Here is a 14,764-nt window from a genome sequence, read left to right as displayed (position 1 = left end):
ATGACGAAGCCATAAGGACGATAAAGGAACCACAAGCCAACGAGCAGAAAGTCATTAGGACACAAACACAAATTATTTATTTTTATTTTGTTTCTGGTTTTAGTTTGTTTCACGGTTAAAATTATTTATGTAGAATAGTTTTCGTCTTTACTGCGTTTTGTACTAGAATTATTACTCAAACCTTCCGGAAATATCATTCGCTATACTTTAATGATAAATATAATTTCCTTTATTTTATTGTTAATATTGATGTATGTATATATTATTAAGAAACAATTCTTTTTGGTAAAAACATTTATTATAAATTAAACGTATTCAAAAGTATCTATTTAGGTATATACCTATGCAAAATAAATTATATATCAAATACACAACAGACTCAGAGTATCTCACGTCATAATTGATTATCAACATTTAAGTTAAATTAAATAAATATACAAAAAAATATTTTAATTATTTTTTAATTATTTCAATTATTAATTTAATTAATTTGATTTGATTAATTTCTCAGTCAAAACTGGTGTCTATATATTGATATAACAATCCGATGCAAAACTGATTTTCTTTCGTGTCTTTGAAGCAAAATTTCACAAGTGTTTTTTCGGTTTTCCATCTGTCTTTCATTTCAATTCTGGGCACCCTTTCCACACTTTTGAATCTTTCCCATAGCTTTTAAACGGTCAGAAATTGTTTGTTGTGCAACATTTAACATTTCTGACATTTGCTTTTGACCCAAAGTGTCATCTCCATCCAATGACCGGTCATTGTAGATTGAATAATCACCTATCGAAGTTAGGAATTCAATCCAACTCAGACTGCAGATACTGCAGGGAAGAGAGAGAAATGGCATACCATGTGCTTGGGGAGTGCCCGGAACTGATGCATAAGCGAAAGAAACATCTAGGAGGGTATTTCATGGATCATAAGGATTCAAGACTGGGAAAGATAGGATCCATACTGTCTTTCATTAAAGAAATCGGACTTGGAGAAATACTCTAACCCGACAAAGGGGCACAATAGATCTTTCAGGTCGCAGTGACGATCCCTTACTCCAATAATAATAAGTTCAAACCTTGCAACGCAAAAAATTATATACAAATATTTATGTCGAAGATGGCTATTTGCAATACTTAAAACAACTGAAACAACTTAGCCATGGAACCATGAAATTATAAGAGTATTTTGGTGTCATTCGGGAGTCTACCCAAATCTGTTGAGGCTTTTTATGTTCATTTTTCAGTATAAACTTAGAAAGGTGACTAAGATGCAAAGATATAGCTACAATGAGTTGATGATTGAATGATTTCTAAAGCTATGAAGCTTTTATCCCAAAATGTTTACCAACATCCTAAAGAAATGTAATTTCAAATGTAAGAACACCGTTTCTATTCGGGGTTAGAAACGTTAGTTCAGTATTTACCAAACATAGGCACAAAACACTTTTTGCTTTTAATCCCTCCTGATGAGTTGTTGGCTTAGGAAAAAGTTTCTATTCTAATGTAATGTTTAGAACATTCAATGTATAGCTAACTTGCTCTGTACTTACAATATATGTGAATTGAATTATGTATTTTTCACTTTCAATACGACTGGAAGTTAAGACCTTTGCAGAACAAATTTCTTTCAAATCGCATCTGTAGCTCGTTTCTTTCTGTCACTTACTACGGTTGCCCAGACTGAGGCGATTCAAAATATAGTATTATATAGTTTCAAATTTTCTATCTGATTTGTCTCTAAACAATCAATATGAAATCAGGCAGATAGCACCTTAGTAAAAAGCTTATGTGTAGTGATGGTAGGAAAAGGAAGATATAATAAAAGATTGCCTAAAGAAGTATTAACAGCAATTTATGTACTAGCATGGAGAAGTTTCGTTTGTAATAAGGATGTCTGGAGCGTGATTCTATATTATGTTTTTATCTGGCAACAGGTTTATAAGAACCGACAAGCATGTTAATTAATTTACTCGGATATATGTGAAATTATCCATCGTATTGCACTGCGATTTAAAATAACATATTACTGTATTAATGATGTACGTATTCAATAAAAAAGTATATATTTGTCATAATAGTATATCAAATTTAGCAGTCAACTCAAAACGATATATCCATCTTCAAATATACAAAATTTTCCAATAATTTTAATAAAGTTTATAAAATTCAGTAGGTGTCGTATAATGATATCTTTTATGTGCATTTATTATTAAGCTTATAGAAACTTTTATTAAAATCTCTACTGAAATATTTAAAAATTTGGATAATCAATTATGCAAAAGAAAGAAGATACATAAATTTGCTTTACTCTTAAATAATTATAAAAAAAATTTTTCTACTATATTTCTCACGTTGTTGCAGTAAGAATGTAATGATGTTGCATTTAAAAGAATTTAAGTATTGGAAATTTATATTCATTAATCCAAGCATTGAATCACTGCTCTGAAGTGTTGTCGGAATACAGGAATTGCATGGACTTAGCATAATACGCTGTTGGCAATTTCTTATCAAGAAATCAACAAGACGAGAAAAACTGTGTAAAGCATGCTTTTGTCTATTCTTGATGAAAGAATCAACCGTGAAAAGTATCGAAAACCGCCTGCATTCCATACACTTCATTACACTCAATAGAAGAAGCAGCAATGGCAACGGCACTGCCAGCAGTAAAGAAGCTGTGATGAGTGCAGAAAACTAGAAAAAAGCAGGATTAAAAAAAGTTGAATATTATACTTGAGAGGATATTGGCAGCCATATTGGCGAATACGTCTCAATGAACATGAATATGCGATTTGTAGAAAAAAAATGAGAATTTCTTGAGGCAGCGGAAAAGGATGCTAAAGTTACAACAGGAAAATTATGTACGTTTTTTTCCTCATTTGTTCCAGTTTTTTTATGAAATTCTCTAAGGATAACAGCGATATATGCAGCACTGAATACGAATGTCATTTGGCTATGTATGTGTTACACATTTATATTCTAAGTTTGCATACACAGATACACAGGCACACACATAATTCGCATATTTCAATTTAAATGCAGGGTATCGAGTGGGGAATTATAATACTAGCTTAGGCCCATTTCCTTCACAAATTTCAGCTTTTATTCGGCATTTATGTGATATTTCGTTTCTACAATTTTCGCCTACGTAGTGGCTCAGTGGTATATAGAAAAAGAAAAACTTGAAAATGGCAAATAAAATGGGGACTAATAGACTAAATGGAAAAATCTGTTTCCTATGGCAATAACAATAGAGAGGTCAGAAGAAATAAATTGATAAAGACAATTAAAAACTGGCTCATATACATAGATAATTGGCAAGTATTAAAATAAAAATGGAAAGGAACGAGATTTTATGAGGATGCCGAGTCAGATACCGCAGCAGCGAAGTCGCATGTCCTAAATGATGCAAAGATTTCCGTGAAGGTAACTTTTTCGCATAGAGATGTGAATGACGCCAGTTCCCACTTCAATTGGGAAAGCGCGAAGAGTATCAACGAGTGAATATAGGAATTTTAAACTTGTGCTACGTAGGTTGAATGGAACCAGCTGCAAAGGTTCATATATGCAAAGTACATTAAGACTGAAAAGTTTTCGGAAATTCTCATTTAAAATTCGCGCGCTGTATATTTTTCGATATTTTAAGTTTATGTAGTTTGGCAGCACTGTCCTTAATTACTATGCCAAAAATGAGCTCGATCTGTCAGACAGTTCGTTTACGGCAGCTGTTGAAACCAGTTCACCTCAGTAGTGCGTTGCGAAATGTCTTCGACGGTCGTACGACCGTCCTGGAAGGCTTTGTACCACTCATAAACTTGAGTTTTCGATAAAACTGATTCCCCATAAGCCTTTTGTAGCATTCGCAACGATTCTGCACACGAAATTTCGTTCGAAACACAAAATTTGATGCAAACTCTTTGTTCAATATTTTTTTCCATTGTTTTTTTCGCAACGCACTACTGAGGTGAACTGGTTTCAACAGCTGCCGTAAACGAACTGTCTGACAGATCGCGCTCATTTTTGGCATAGTAATTGTCCTTAATTGCTGCCAAACTACATAAACTTAAAATATCGAAAAATATACAGCGCGCGAATTTTAAATGAGAATTTCCGAAAACTTTTCGGTCTAAATGTAATTGCTCAGAGGTGCTGGAAAATTTTTTGTAAGTAGCCAAAGGGGAATCACTAATTAAAATGAAGTGAATAGCAGACTTGGGAGAATCCATTTGCGCCTCTGATATACCTACATAGTAAATTGAATTCTCGACGTCAGAAGACAAATGAATCCCTTCGACAAGATTTGTACAGTTTAATAGAAATGGCATGTCCAATTAATTTTAATAATGGTAACAAAATAACATATTTTATTCAGAGGTTTTCTCGAACAGTAGTGAACTACAACAACAAAAATTTTATTTTTTATATTATTTTAAGTAATTGCTTTTATGGCTGACCATACAGCTGTTTCGAGTATTGCCAAATATCCATCATCAGTGGTCGTGGAAATAATTTTTGTATTTAATTATTCGTAAATAATTATTTTTGAGACTGCAAGTACCAGGAATCGACTTCGGGTCTTGTCAAATGTGAAGCTCAGAATCAGCGCACCTTAACTAACTGATCTAAAGCCGTACTTGACTTTTTATGTTCGCATATACCTATTTCTGGAGTTTTGTTACTTTTGCTATGAAAGTTTATTCAGGGTATATCAGATTCGTCATTAAACAAATATATTTCATACCAAGCATACCAAACAAATATTGAAAATTTCAAAATCAAAATAGAGGCCAACAAATCTATGAAAGATGCATTTATGAACTCTTATGATAAGAGTATTGACAAAGACCAGAAGTTAAATATACCAGATAATACAATATCTAATAAAATAGTTGTAAAATAGAGGCTATATAATTAATGAGGTTGGTCATAAATCATTTGAATGTCGTAAAAATATAACTAAAGATGCATCTGACACAAAAAAATTTCACATGTTGTCGAGTCGAGTTTATGGATACAAAAAACAGCAACGGAACAATGGATAAAAAGTGTGAAATAATTGAAAACCCTGAATAAAATGCCAATTTAAATCAGTCTCGCAGTATGAATGTGGATGATATGGAAGATTTTAAATACATATGTGCAATAGTTACGGAATTATTTGACAATAATTATGAGTATGATTTCACCGGTATAAAGAATGAAAATAAGAAGCAAATAGCAGAAATAATTAAAAGTTATAAGCCCAAAAATTCAACTAAATGCTCTTTTGAAATAAAATTAATACTAAAGGGTGAAGTACTCGTTTTCCAAAGACCAAGACGTATTTCAATTGCAGATCAAAAGGTAGTGAAACAACAAACCAAATCTGGCAAGAACAAGGAAACATTCAACCGAGCAATTCAATGTATGTATCTTCTATTGTTTTAGTGAAACAAAAAGATGGTACCAAATGTTTGTGCCGTGATTTACAAAAGCTTAAAGAAAAAATTATCTGAGATAATTTTTCTATGACGCAAATCAATAACGATGAGCAAAAATTGCATGAAGCCAAAATTTTTACTTCACCGGATCTAAAAAATGGTTCTTTTCATGTGTCAGTATCAGAGGAATCGCAGAAGTTTTATACTGTATTCGTAACACACGATGGGCAGTCCAGTTTTTATAAGCTACTTTCGGCTTATCAAACTCTCCTGCTATTTTTTGTAGTTATATTTGTACTATTTTTCAAAAATTTATTGCCAATGATGCAGTAATCATTTATATGAATTATGTGATCATACCAGCAGGTGACGAAAATAAAAATTTAATGAAATTAAAAACTGTTGTAAGACTGGCGAAAATGGTACTCAGATAAATTGGAAAAAATGCGAATTTCATCAAAAAAAGGATATATTCTTGGGATTTTCTAGTTCCAGTGAATAAAATCGCTCCAATGATTTCTTGGACAGACTTCTGACTCTTGAGAATTTATCTGAAACTACGTTTTAATAACTAAACCTTTATCAGATTTATTTGCTAAAGACACCAAATTTAAATTTTATGAAAACGAACTTTTAGCTTTCAGCTGTTGAAGAATGCTTTAATAACTGCTCCTGTTTTAAAACTGTTTGATCCAAGCACTTATACGAAATTCATACCGACATTTCAATGGACGGTTGCTGTGGTGTTCTTTTATAAAGTGCCAAAAATGACAATCAACTTCACCCTGTTCAGTTTATGAGTCGCAAATCGCAAGCTCATCAACAAAAATACCATTCGTATAAACTAGAAGTCCTACCCATTATAGAAGTACTCCAGAAGTAGAGAATCTACGTTTTGGGCATAACATTTAAAATTGTGATGGACTGTAAAGAATTTACTACGACGATGAAAAATCAACTACGAGTAACGAGATGAGCCATGTTTCTTCAGAAACTTGAATATGAGTTAGATCACAGATTCGGAACTTAAATGAGACATGTAAATGCTCCCACTAGAACGACATGCATGATGATTGAAGATGAAGAAGAAGATGAACGTTTAAAAGCAATTATGAAAGTTCTTGAAATGACATGCTATAATATAAAATATGATATTTTGTTGAAAGATCACTCTGAAGAATTAATTGTGATACCAGCATACATGGAAAATGAAATAATATTAAAGGCACATTGTCAAGAACATTTCGCAGCCAGGAAAATGCGAAAAATTCTGGAAAAATCAGAATTTAAAAAAACATCTGATTTGTTTTTACTTATGTTTAGTTTTTTGTTTGAATGTTATAACGATTTGAAGCACAAGCTGGATGATTACAAATAATTAATTTGTATTATGTCAACATTTGTTTCCTATTTGGTTGTCATTATTTTTCAATTGTTTTTCTAATTAAAATGTATTTTTTTAAGAAAAGTGTTGTATACACAAACTTTTCGTTTATTAAACATTTAGCTGAATCACACATTTCATAAATCTTTTTAAAGTAGACACCTATGGTTATAAAAAGTATTATTTGGCTTAACGACCTAACCCAATTCCAAGAGTAGCACCAATTCCAATGCCTGAGGATCCCATACCATGATGTCCTCCGTATCCACTCCATATCCTCCTGGGTATCCTCCTCCATATCCTCCACCGTAGCCTCCTCCGTATCCGCCGATCCTCCTCCGTATCCTCCGCCGTAATCCTCTACCACATGGAGGACAGAAGCTGCACAAATGACAGTATTATTTAATAGAATTTCATAACTACGAAATATTTATCTACCAGTGCAAACTGCAATCCAAGCCAAAAGCAGACTTACTATGAAAGCCTTGTACATGTTCTCGCTTTGTTTGTTCTGTTAGCGACGATAACAATAACACGAAAAAACTTCAATAGCGTGGCTTTTTTTGTGTCTGGGTATTTATACTATTTTTTCCGCAATTCTTCATTTCTCTCAAACCAAAATTTAATAGAAGGAAAGTTACGCTTCATTAGCCCAATATTTAGTAATGTCTCTTCGTATTAGAAGATAGCGGAACGGTTACCTTAGTTTCACAAAATCTATGCAAAAAATTTGTTAGAGGTATTACAAAAGTGAACGTGGTACATTGAATCATATAGAATCATGTTTGAACTTCAGCTTTGAGATTGGAACTGTTGGAATTTTTTATTCCAACACAGCAAAATTGTACAAATCAGCTATATATTGTCATGATCATTTCATCGTCATTCACATTCTTTTTTACAGGAGAAATAATTGCATATTGCACATTAATTAATAGTACTGATTAAAATATTAATATTTATATATATATTATATATATATATATATGTATATGTATATGTGGTAATGTACATATTTATTTTATCTATACCTATTTTATTTTTTCAATTTATTTTATCAATGTTTTATTCAATACATAAATATATATATAACAAAGTATTTGACTATACTCCTCCATCTATCACATAAGCGAATTATTTTATTGTAGTAAAACATGCAGTGGATCATATATAACTCAAGTTGCTCCTGTAGGCAATATAGAATTCAGTCAACAAAATTATATAACAGAACTATCTACAAATTTAATTAACTGAGTAATTAGTAAATTTATTGATATTCTTCCATAATTAATACGTAGTAAAGACACATAACTTAAGAGTTCAAGAAAAATATTTATTAACGTTATTCGTAGGATATTTAACTGGTGTTTACAGACATTGTTTACATTAAAAGAGTGATTATAGTTAATTATTTATTCAACAGCTTAGCGTCCAACTCCAGTACCAAGACCTGCGCCAGCGCCAGCACCAATTCCTACACCAAGTTGTGAGGATCCACTTGCTGAAGCACCTCCATAAGCACCAGCACTTCCACCTCCGTAAGCTCCAGCGGCACCACCACCATAGGATCCAGCTGCACCGCCTCCATAAGCCGCTGCACTACCTCCTGCATTATTGCCTGTTCAAAGGGAAGCGTTTTAGTTAATTTATAAAACATTTAGACTTATATCCTTACCATAGCAAAGTGACACGCAAATCAAGAGCACTCCCAATAAGATATATAGTTTCATGTTTTCGATTGTTGAGTACGTTTATACCAGCAGAAGAAATTTGAGCTTCTACTTTTTTATTTACTTCTGCTCGTCTATTTATATCGTTTTCAACCTAAGCATTTCATTACGTTTTGTTATAGAAGACTTTATACCATGAAGTCACACTTCATTAACGAAGAACACGACACACTAAATTGAATGATTATATAGTGAAAATTTGTCATCTTTTATTTGTGATAAAAGACCACTATCACAGATTTGATTAAACAGGTTAAATACTTTTTTCTCAATTATATATATAATAATTACAATAAGTAATATCAAATCTTAAAAACTAGGCGGGGATACATATTAAACAGAAAATACTTTAAGGTATTAATCAAAGCAGTTAAGTTTATATTCTACATTTGCTACGGGTTAAGTAGCTCTTTCCTATTAAGTCGAAATGCCGGGTTGGTGATAAGCAGTTGTCTGGCTTTGATGATTGAATGCGTATCTAGTTTCAAGTAGTACTTCGCAATAGGAGTTCAAATGACATCATATATTTTGAGTATATTGAGATCCCTTTGTATATTGTGTGGAGTTCTTCACATAACACGGGGCTTTTACAATCTATCTGGTGATGTTGTTTTGAAATCTTTGCGGGTTTTCCACTTTTGGATTGCACTTGGTCCCCCAAAGCTCTATATCATACATTCAGATTTTTTTATGATGGCATTGTGTAGCATTACTTTAATTTCGAGGCTGAGTGCAGACTTGGGATTCATCAGCGTATATAGTTGTTGCAACTTTAGTGTTCTATCAAGATAAATGCTTAAGTATGTGTCTTTGCGTAGAGTTTATAATATATGTGCGCTCTTCGCTTCATTTACGTTAATCAGCTAGATTAAGATTAAGAATGGCAGTATCATTTGCAATGGTTGAGGCCAGATCCTTTCCATACAATGGGAGATCTGGAGGGTAGATTAGATGAAGGATTGGTGCAAAAATGCTTCGTTGAGAAACGTGAGTAACAATTTTATACTCCCTGGTAAAAAATGAGCTGTGCGTAACTTTAAATCTACGGTTAGTTAAGTAAGTTTTTAAAAGGTTATGTACGTTTGCTGGAAAGGACTTTTTGATCTTGTTTAACAGGCCTGGGCTACGTATAGGAAACCACTTGCACAATATTTCTTATCTACAAAGCGTACATAATTTATTTTGCTATTTTGTTTACGTACTTCGTTGTATCAGGTCTTTATCTGAAGAAAACCAACATTTTCAGGATAGTTGTGCAGTGAAAGGTTTCTCCTCGCAGATAATGTTGCTTCCGTAATTTTCGCTTTGACTCTGGAGATCGGTGAGTTTGCTATTGTTCAGATATGAAGTAAATTACACTCTTTCCAAATGAATGCAAATCATGATTTTCACAACGAAAACATTTTTTTATGTTTTAGGATTTATAATGATCATCTTATAATATAAGCTATATTCTTTTATTACACATGTATAACAAATTTTCGTGTGAACAAAATGTTTTATTTTGGTAAAAGAGTCATTAAACTTGTGCTGTATGTGTTCTGAGTAATCTGAGAATGCCAAATACATGTAGTCTATTTCTATGCTGAAACTTTCCTGGTATATAAAAACTGCACTATAAGCGAAGAAACTAAGGAGTTCTATAGATCTCATCGTACATATTGATAGGCACGAAAAAACATTTTAAATCATAAGTGATCATATTGTTGATCCAGATGATAGTTGTTGTTATCAAAATTATTATAACAGTAATCTACGGCTCTGTAATCGATATTTTTGAGATTTTGAACAATGAGGTAATCGCTACACAGAATTCAACTGTATTCTGTACTTCATAATTCGGACAATTAATACAAATTTTATGTCCCTTTAACAATTCTATGTCTGAATAGTTTTATATTTATTTTTTTATTTTTTTTTATTATTGATTGTCTTGTAATGCAATATGATATGGTGATATACAGCGAAGATACCAGTTACCAGAAGGGCTTGACCGCTGAAGTTTATACTCCCTTTCAACATATAGATCCATCGATGGACCTTACGTGTTCATACCATATGTCTATTCATAATTGCATCATGAAAAGAGTACACTCAACTCAGTATGTCATTTAAAATACTCGAACTTAATTTCTGTGTTTCGACTTTGGCATCAGTCTCTTCGTAAGAATTAAGTTTGGTTTTGGTTAAACAAACACAAGGAGGTCTACAGAGACATGTAGAAAAAGTTTGTTAGTTGCATAATGTATATAAAGGACTATTTTGGTGGAACTCTCTGAAATGACTTCAGTCGTGAGTTGTTCAAAGTTTAATGAGTAAGATAAACTAAAGACGCGTATTATTTGTTGAGAGAAAATCGCACGTTATTTTAGAGGTGAAGACTTGTTAGTAGATAACAGCTTTAATGCAGAAATCGTTTTCTAAAATTGGAAAATTGGTTTTTGTATTCCCTTATTCCTGATCTTATTTCTTATTCGTTAGAAAAAGTAATGATTTTTATAATGCACTCTTGGTGTTGAATATCGAAACTTAAGCTTTATTATAGCTGAGAATGTTGAAAAAACTTTTATTTGTTTATTTTTTTTCTCAACCGTATGTTAAATGTACAACGAATCGACCAAAATTTCATTCGAAGTTTTAAATTTAATTATCGTAGGAGTGTTTGTCATTTGCTCTTTGTATGATGAGAATCTTAAGAAAGAAAATTTTGTCTTCACGAGATTGCATTTGCTACTGCTCATACTGAGAACTCAGTATCATCAAGTTAAATTAAGACGAGTCGTAGTCTATTTATCTTTGAATCTTTTCAGCGACGCCTTTAGTCGCCATGTGGTGATCAGATATATATCCTTAAATATCCTTATCCTTGTTTCCAAATGAACCATGGCCTTGTAACTAAAAAATTGATAATATCTACTAGGGCTGTTATATATATTTCGGGCCTAATAATGAAAATGCGAATATTTATCATCAAAAATTGTTTTATTGTTTTTCAAAGTATTCTGTAGCCTGATTAATACACTTTTGCATGCGCTCAAACCAATTATCGAAGCACTTTTTCCACTTCGATTGAGACACCTCCAAAACATGGTTTTTGAACGCTTCAACAGCATATTCTGGCTACGAAAATCGTTGACCACGTATTTTTTCTTGATGTGCGGGAATAAAAAGAAGTCATTGGGTGTCAAGTCAGGGCTGTACGGCGGATGACCCTCAATTCGACGTTTTGGCAGGTCAAAAAGGCACTGGTTTCTCCCCGATGTGTAAGAGCTCGCGTCGTCATGGTGAACAATGATTCGTCTTCTCTTGTTCGTTTTTCGAATTTCTCCGAAGACTTCAGGCAAAAAAATTGTGGTTGCTCAAGTGCAACAGTCACCACATGACCAGTTTTGCCGAAGAAACAGGCGACCATTTGCTTCGAAGTGCTTCTACCACGAACAACTTTCGTTAGAGAACAAACCTTTTTAACGGCCAGGTGTTTATGCAATATCGAATATATGCTGGTAGAAGAAATGCCCAACAATGCTTCTATCTCACGGTATGTTACATGACGATCTTATATTATCAGTTCACGCACAACATCAGTGTTCTCTGGCACAACGTCCGTTTTTGGACGACCTTCACGGAATTCGTTGCTGAGCGAGCGTCGGCCACGATTGAATTCATTAAACCAGTTTTTCACAGTACTGTAGGATGGCGCTTCATCGCCATACAAAGATTTAAGTTCATCAATGCACTCTTGTCGTGATAATCCACGTGTTAATTCAATTCTTTGATCGAGATGAATTTTTCAGGTCTCTGCAAATAAAACAATTCACAATTAAATGACAACACGTTCTGAGTTATGCTGAAAAATGTTAACCTTTCCAATGAAAATGTCAGATTGGTACTTAGTGTTGCATAATGAATAAAATAAAAAGGTGCTGAATAAAATGAATGCACTAACAGTATTTATCAAATGTGTTCACTATTCAGAATAAAATAAATTCTCGATTGTGGATATATATCGATATATATTAAATTTAACAACAATAAGAAATTATGCTATAATTAATAAAAATAATCTCAATACGCAGGTATACTGGAAGGATATGTTATAATAGAATTATTTGTTAAGTTTGCTTCTTCTTTAATTTTTTTTTTTTTTTTTGATAAAAATACACTTTATTTGTTATATAAGATATTAACTATGTCAAAGCAATCACTGCTTTCTAAATTAGTGGGCTTAATCCACGAAGGAAGTCATGCGAAAGAGTTATGTCGAAAGAGTTATCCAAAGAGTTAAGTGGCAGTCAAAAATCAGAAAGCCTGAAAACTGTTGAAATAACGCAATAAACATTGAAGTGTTAAAGGCACAGTTTGTATATATGTAGTCTAGACCTGGACTGAAACTGCAAACACTGTGCAGATGCCTCCCAATACATACACATCTTGCGATTTGTTACTGGTCACACCCTTAAAGATCAAGTTTGAAACAATGACATTATGTGAATAAATGGTATGTCAGACATTTTTATATAGAACAGGTGTGGATTACCGAAATAAGTTTTGACTAACAAATTTATAGATATTTTGTGGGCACATATAGAAATAGACTTCTAAGGCGCTGAATCGACTAAAAATTTTTGTTTTCTGTAAGACTTACCATAACACGCAAAATACATCTATAATTGTATTATATAATATTTTATATATTGCTCCTGAGATATATATACATTTGATTATAAAAATATAAAAAGAATTTAAGTGATTTAAAAATGTTAGTAAAATATTTATTACTTTGCTTTAATGAACATTCAATTGAATTTCGAAGGGATCGTAAACAGAATGGAAAAATATGTGTATCTACACAGAAAATTATTTCTTCTCTTAACGTCCTACGCCTGCACCAAGACCTGCTCCGGCACCAGCACCAATGCCAACGCCCAATTTAGCATTATCACTTGATGAAGCACCTCCATAAGAAGCGGCACTTCCACCTCCATAAGCCCCAGCGGCACCACCACCGTAGGAGCCAGCCGCACCACCTCCATACGCCGATGCAGCGCCTCCTGCATATTGGCCTGGTAACACAGAGTACATATTTTAGAAAAATATCACAGAACATCCTCATATTTATCCTTACCGTTACATAAAGAAATGCCTATCAAAAGGATTCCAAATATCAAAGCTACTTTCATTTTGAGAACTATGTTAAGTTGATAATACCAGAATCTAGCAATTTCTGTGCATTGTTATGTTCGTTATTGAGTATTTATACCACTTTGATTTTTTATATTTCATTTGAAATTGATAGTACAGAATTACGCTTCATCAATAATGACACACCTGTTGAAATAATTGAGTAGCGGAACTCTGTTCCATTTTCAAAAATCTTATCGCTAATTAAGCGTTAATAATTTGAAGCATGACATAACAGCAGATAATTTTTCTATCTGATTAGTTGTAAATTCACTCTTTAACTGAATTTTAACACAAATTATTCCTTGAAATTTTTTTAACACACTTGTATCAATTTGCAGCTAATATCAATATCAGAAATTAGCAGTTGAAATTTGCATTCGAGACAACCTTTTCAGTGGGCGGCAATAACTCTGACAGAGGCTTATTTTGAAAAAAAATATTCCTTATATTGGAAAAAAGTGACGTGACACTATAGGTGACCGTTTGGATCAAATACTGCCTCGTTCCTATAACTATGAATAGTAATATATTTCTTCTCAGTTTAGCAGATCAAATAATGTTGAGATGTAACTCGACGGATCACCATAGCGTGCGTTTAAATCCCAACAATATGCGTCTGCATTTGGATTGGGTCTCCGCGGAGGTAGAGTAAACTAGTTAAATTTTTTAGCTGTCCGGCTTTGATTTCGATTAAAGGTATAGATTTCTTAGTCGAAAGCTTCTATCTCTGGCAAAAATTAACATACACACAACAGATAACATTTTGTGTGCTATTTAGTTAGGATCAGAAGAGCTTATGTGGAATACCTGCGCCCAGATACTGGAATAACCCTTTAATTGTGTTTCATGAAAAGGAAGGGGGAGGGAAAAACATACAATTTAAACTGTCTAATTATATTTCATCTGGTAAATTTCCTTCAAGTTGACACACAGCTCTTGTATGGCTCTCTTTAAATACCTACAATCGTTCGTGCATTGTGAAATAATGTGTGCAGAAAAATTTTCTTTATGTGTATATGAGGTTATGCGAACGGCTTGGAACTCACTATATAA

The 14,764-nt window shown here is 32.9% G+C and overlaps 3 protein-coding genes across 6 annotated transcripts in view; 1 reads left to right on the top strand and 2 right to left on the bottom strand.

The window, feature by feature from the left end:
- The window catches only part of LOC119669057 (keratin, type I cytoskeletal 9-like), a 15,748-nt gene extending 2,012 nt beyond the window's left edge, over positions 1 to 13,736 (bottom strand). Inside the window, exon 1 of the mRNA XM_038078790.1 lies at positions 13,708 to 13,736. The gene's annotated coding sequence lies outside the window, so the exon portion shown is untranslated. The remainder of the gene's footprint in view (positions 1 to 13,707) is intronic.
- The window catches only part of LOC119669051 (circumsporozoite protein-like), a 173,141-nt gene that overhangs the window by 38,398 nt on the left and 119,979 nt on the right, over positions 1 to 14,764 (top strand). The window lies entirely within an intron of this gene.
- LOC119669056 (keratin, type I cytoskeletal 9-like) lies at positions 8,118 to 8,572 on the bottom strand. The gene is made up of 2 exons (XM_038078788.1): positions 8,473 to 8,572; positions 8,118 to 8,415 (listed from the first exon to the last, which is right to left on the bottom strand). The coding sequence occupies exons 1-2, from the start codon at positions 8,525 to 8,527 to the stop codon at positions 8,222 to 8,224; spliced, it is 249 nt and encodes an 82-aa protein (XP_037934716.1). The 5' UTR covers positions 8,528 to 8,572; the 3' UTR covers positions 8,118 to 8,221.

The sequence above is a fragment of the Teleopsis dalmanni genome, chromosome 1 (genome assembly GCF_002237135.1).
Source record: "Teleopsis dalmanni isolate 2A chromosome 1, ASM223713v2, whole genome shotgun sequence".
Taxonomy (NCBI): Eukaryota; Metazoa; Arthropoda; class Insecta; order Diptera; family Diopsidae; genus Teleopsis; species Teleopsis dalmanni.
The sequence above is the reverse complement of the archived record's forward strand: the minus strand, read 5'-3'. Positions and strand labels throughout refer to the sequence as shown.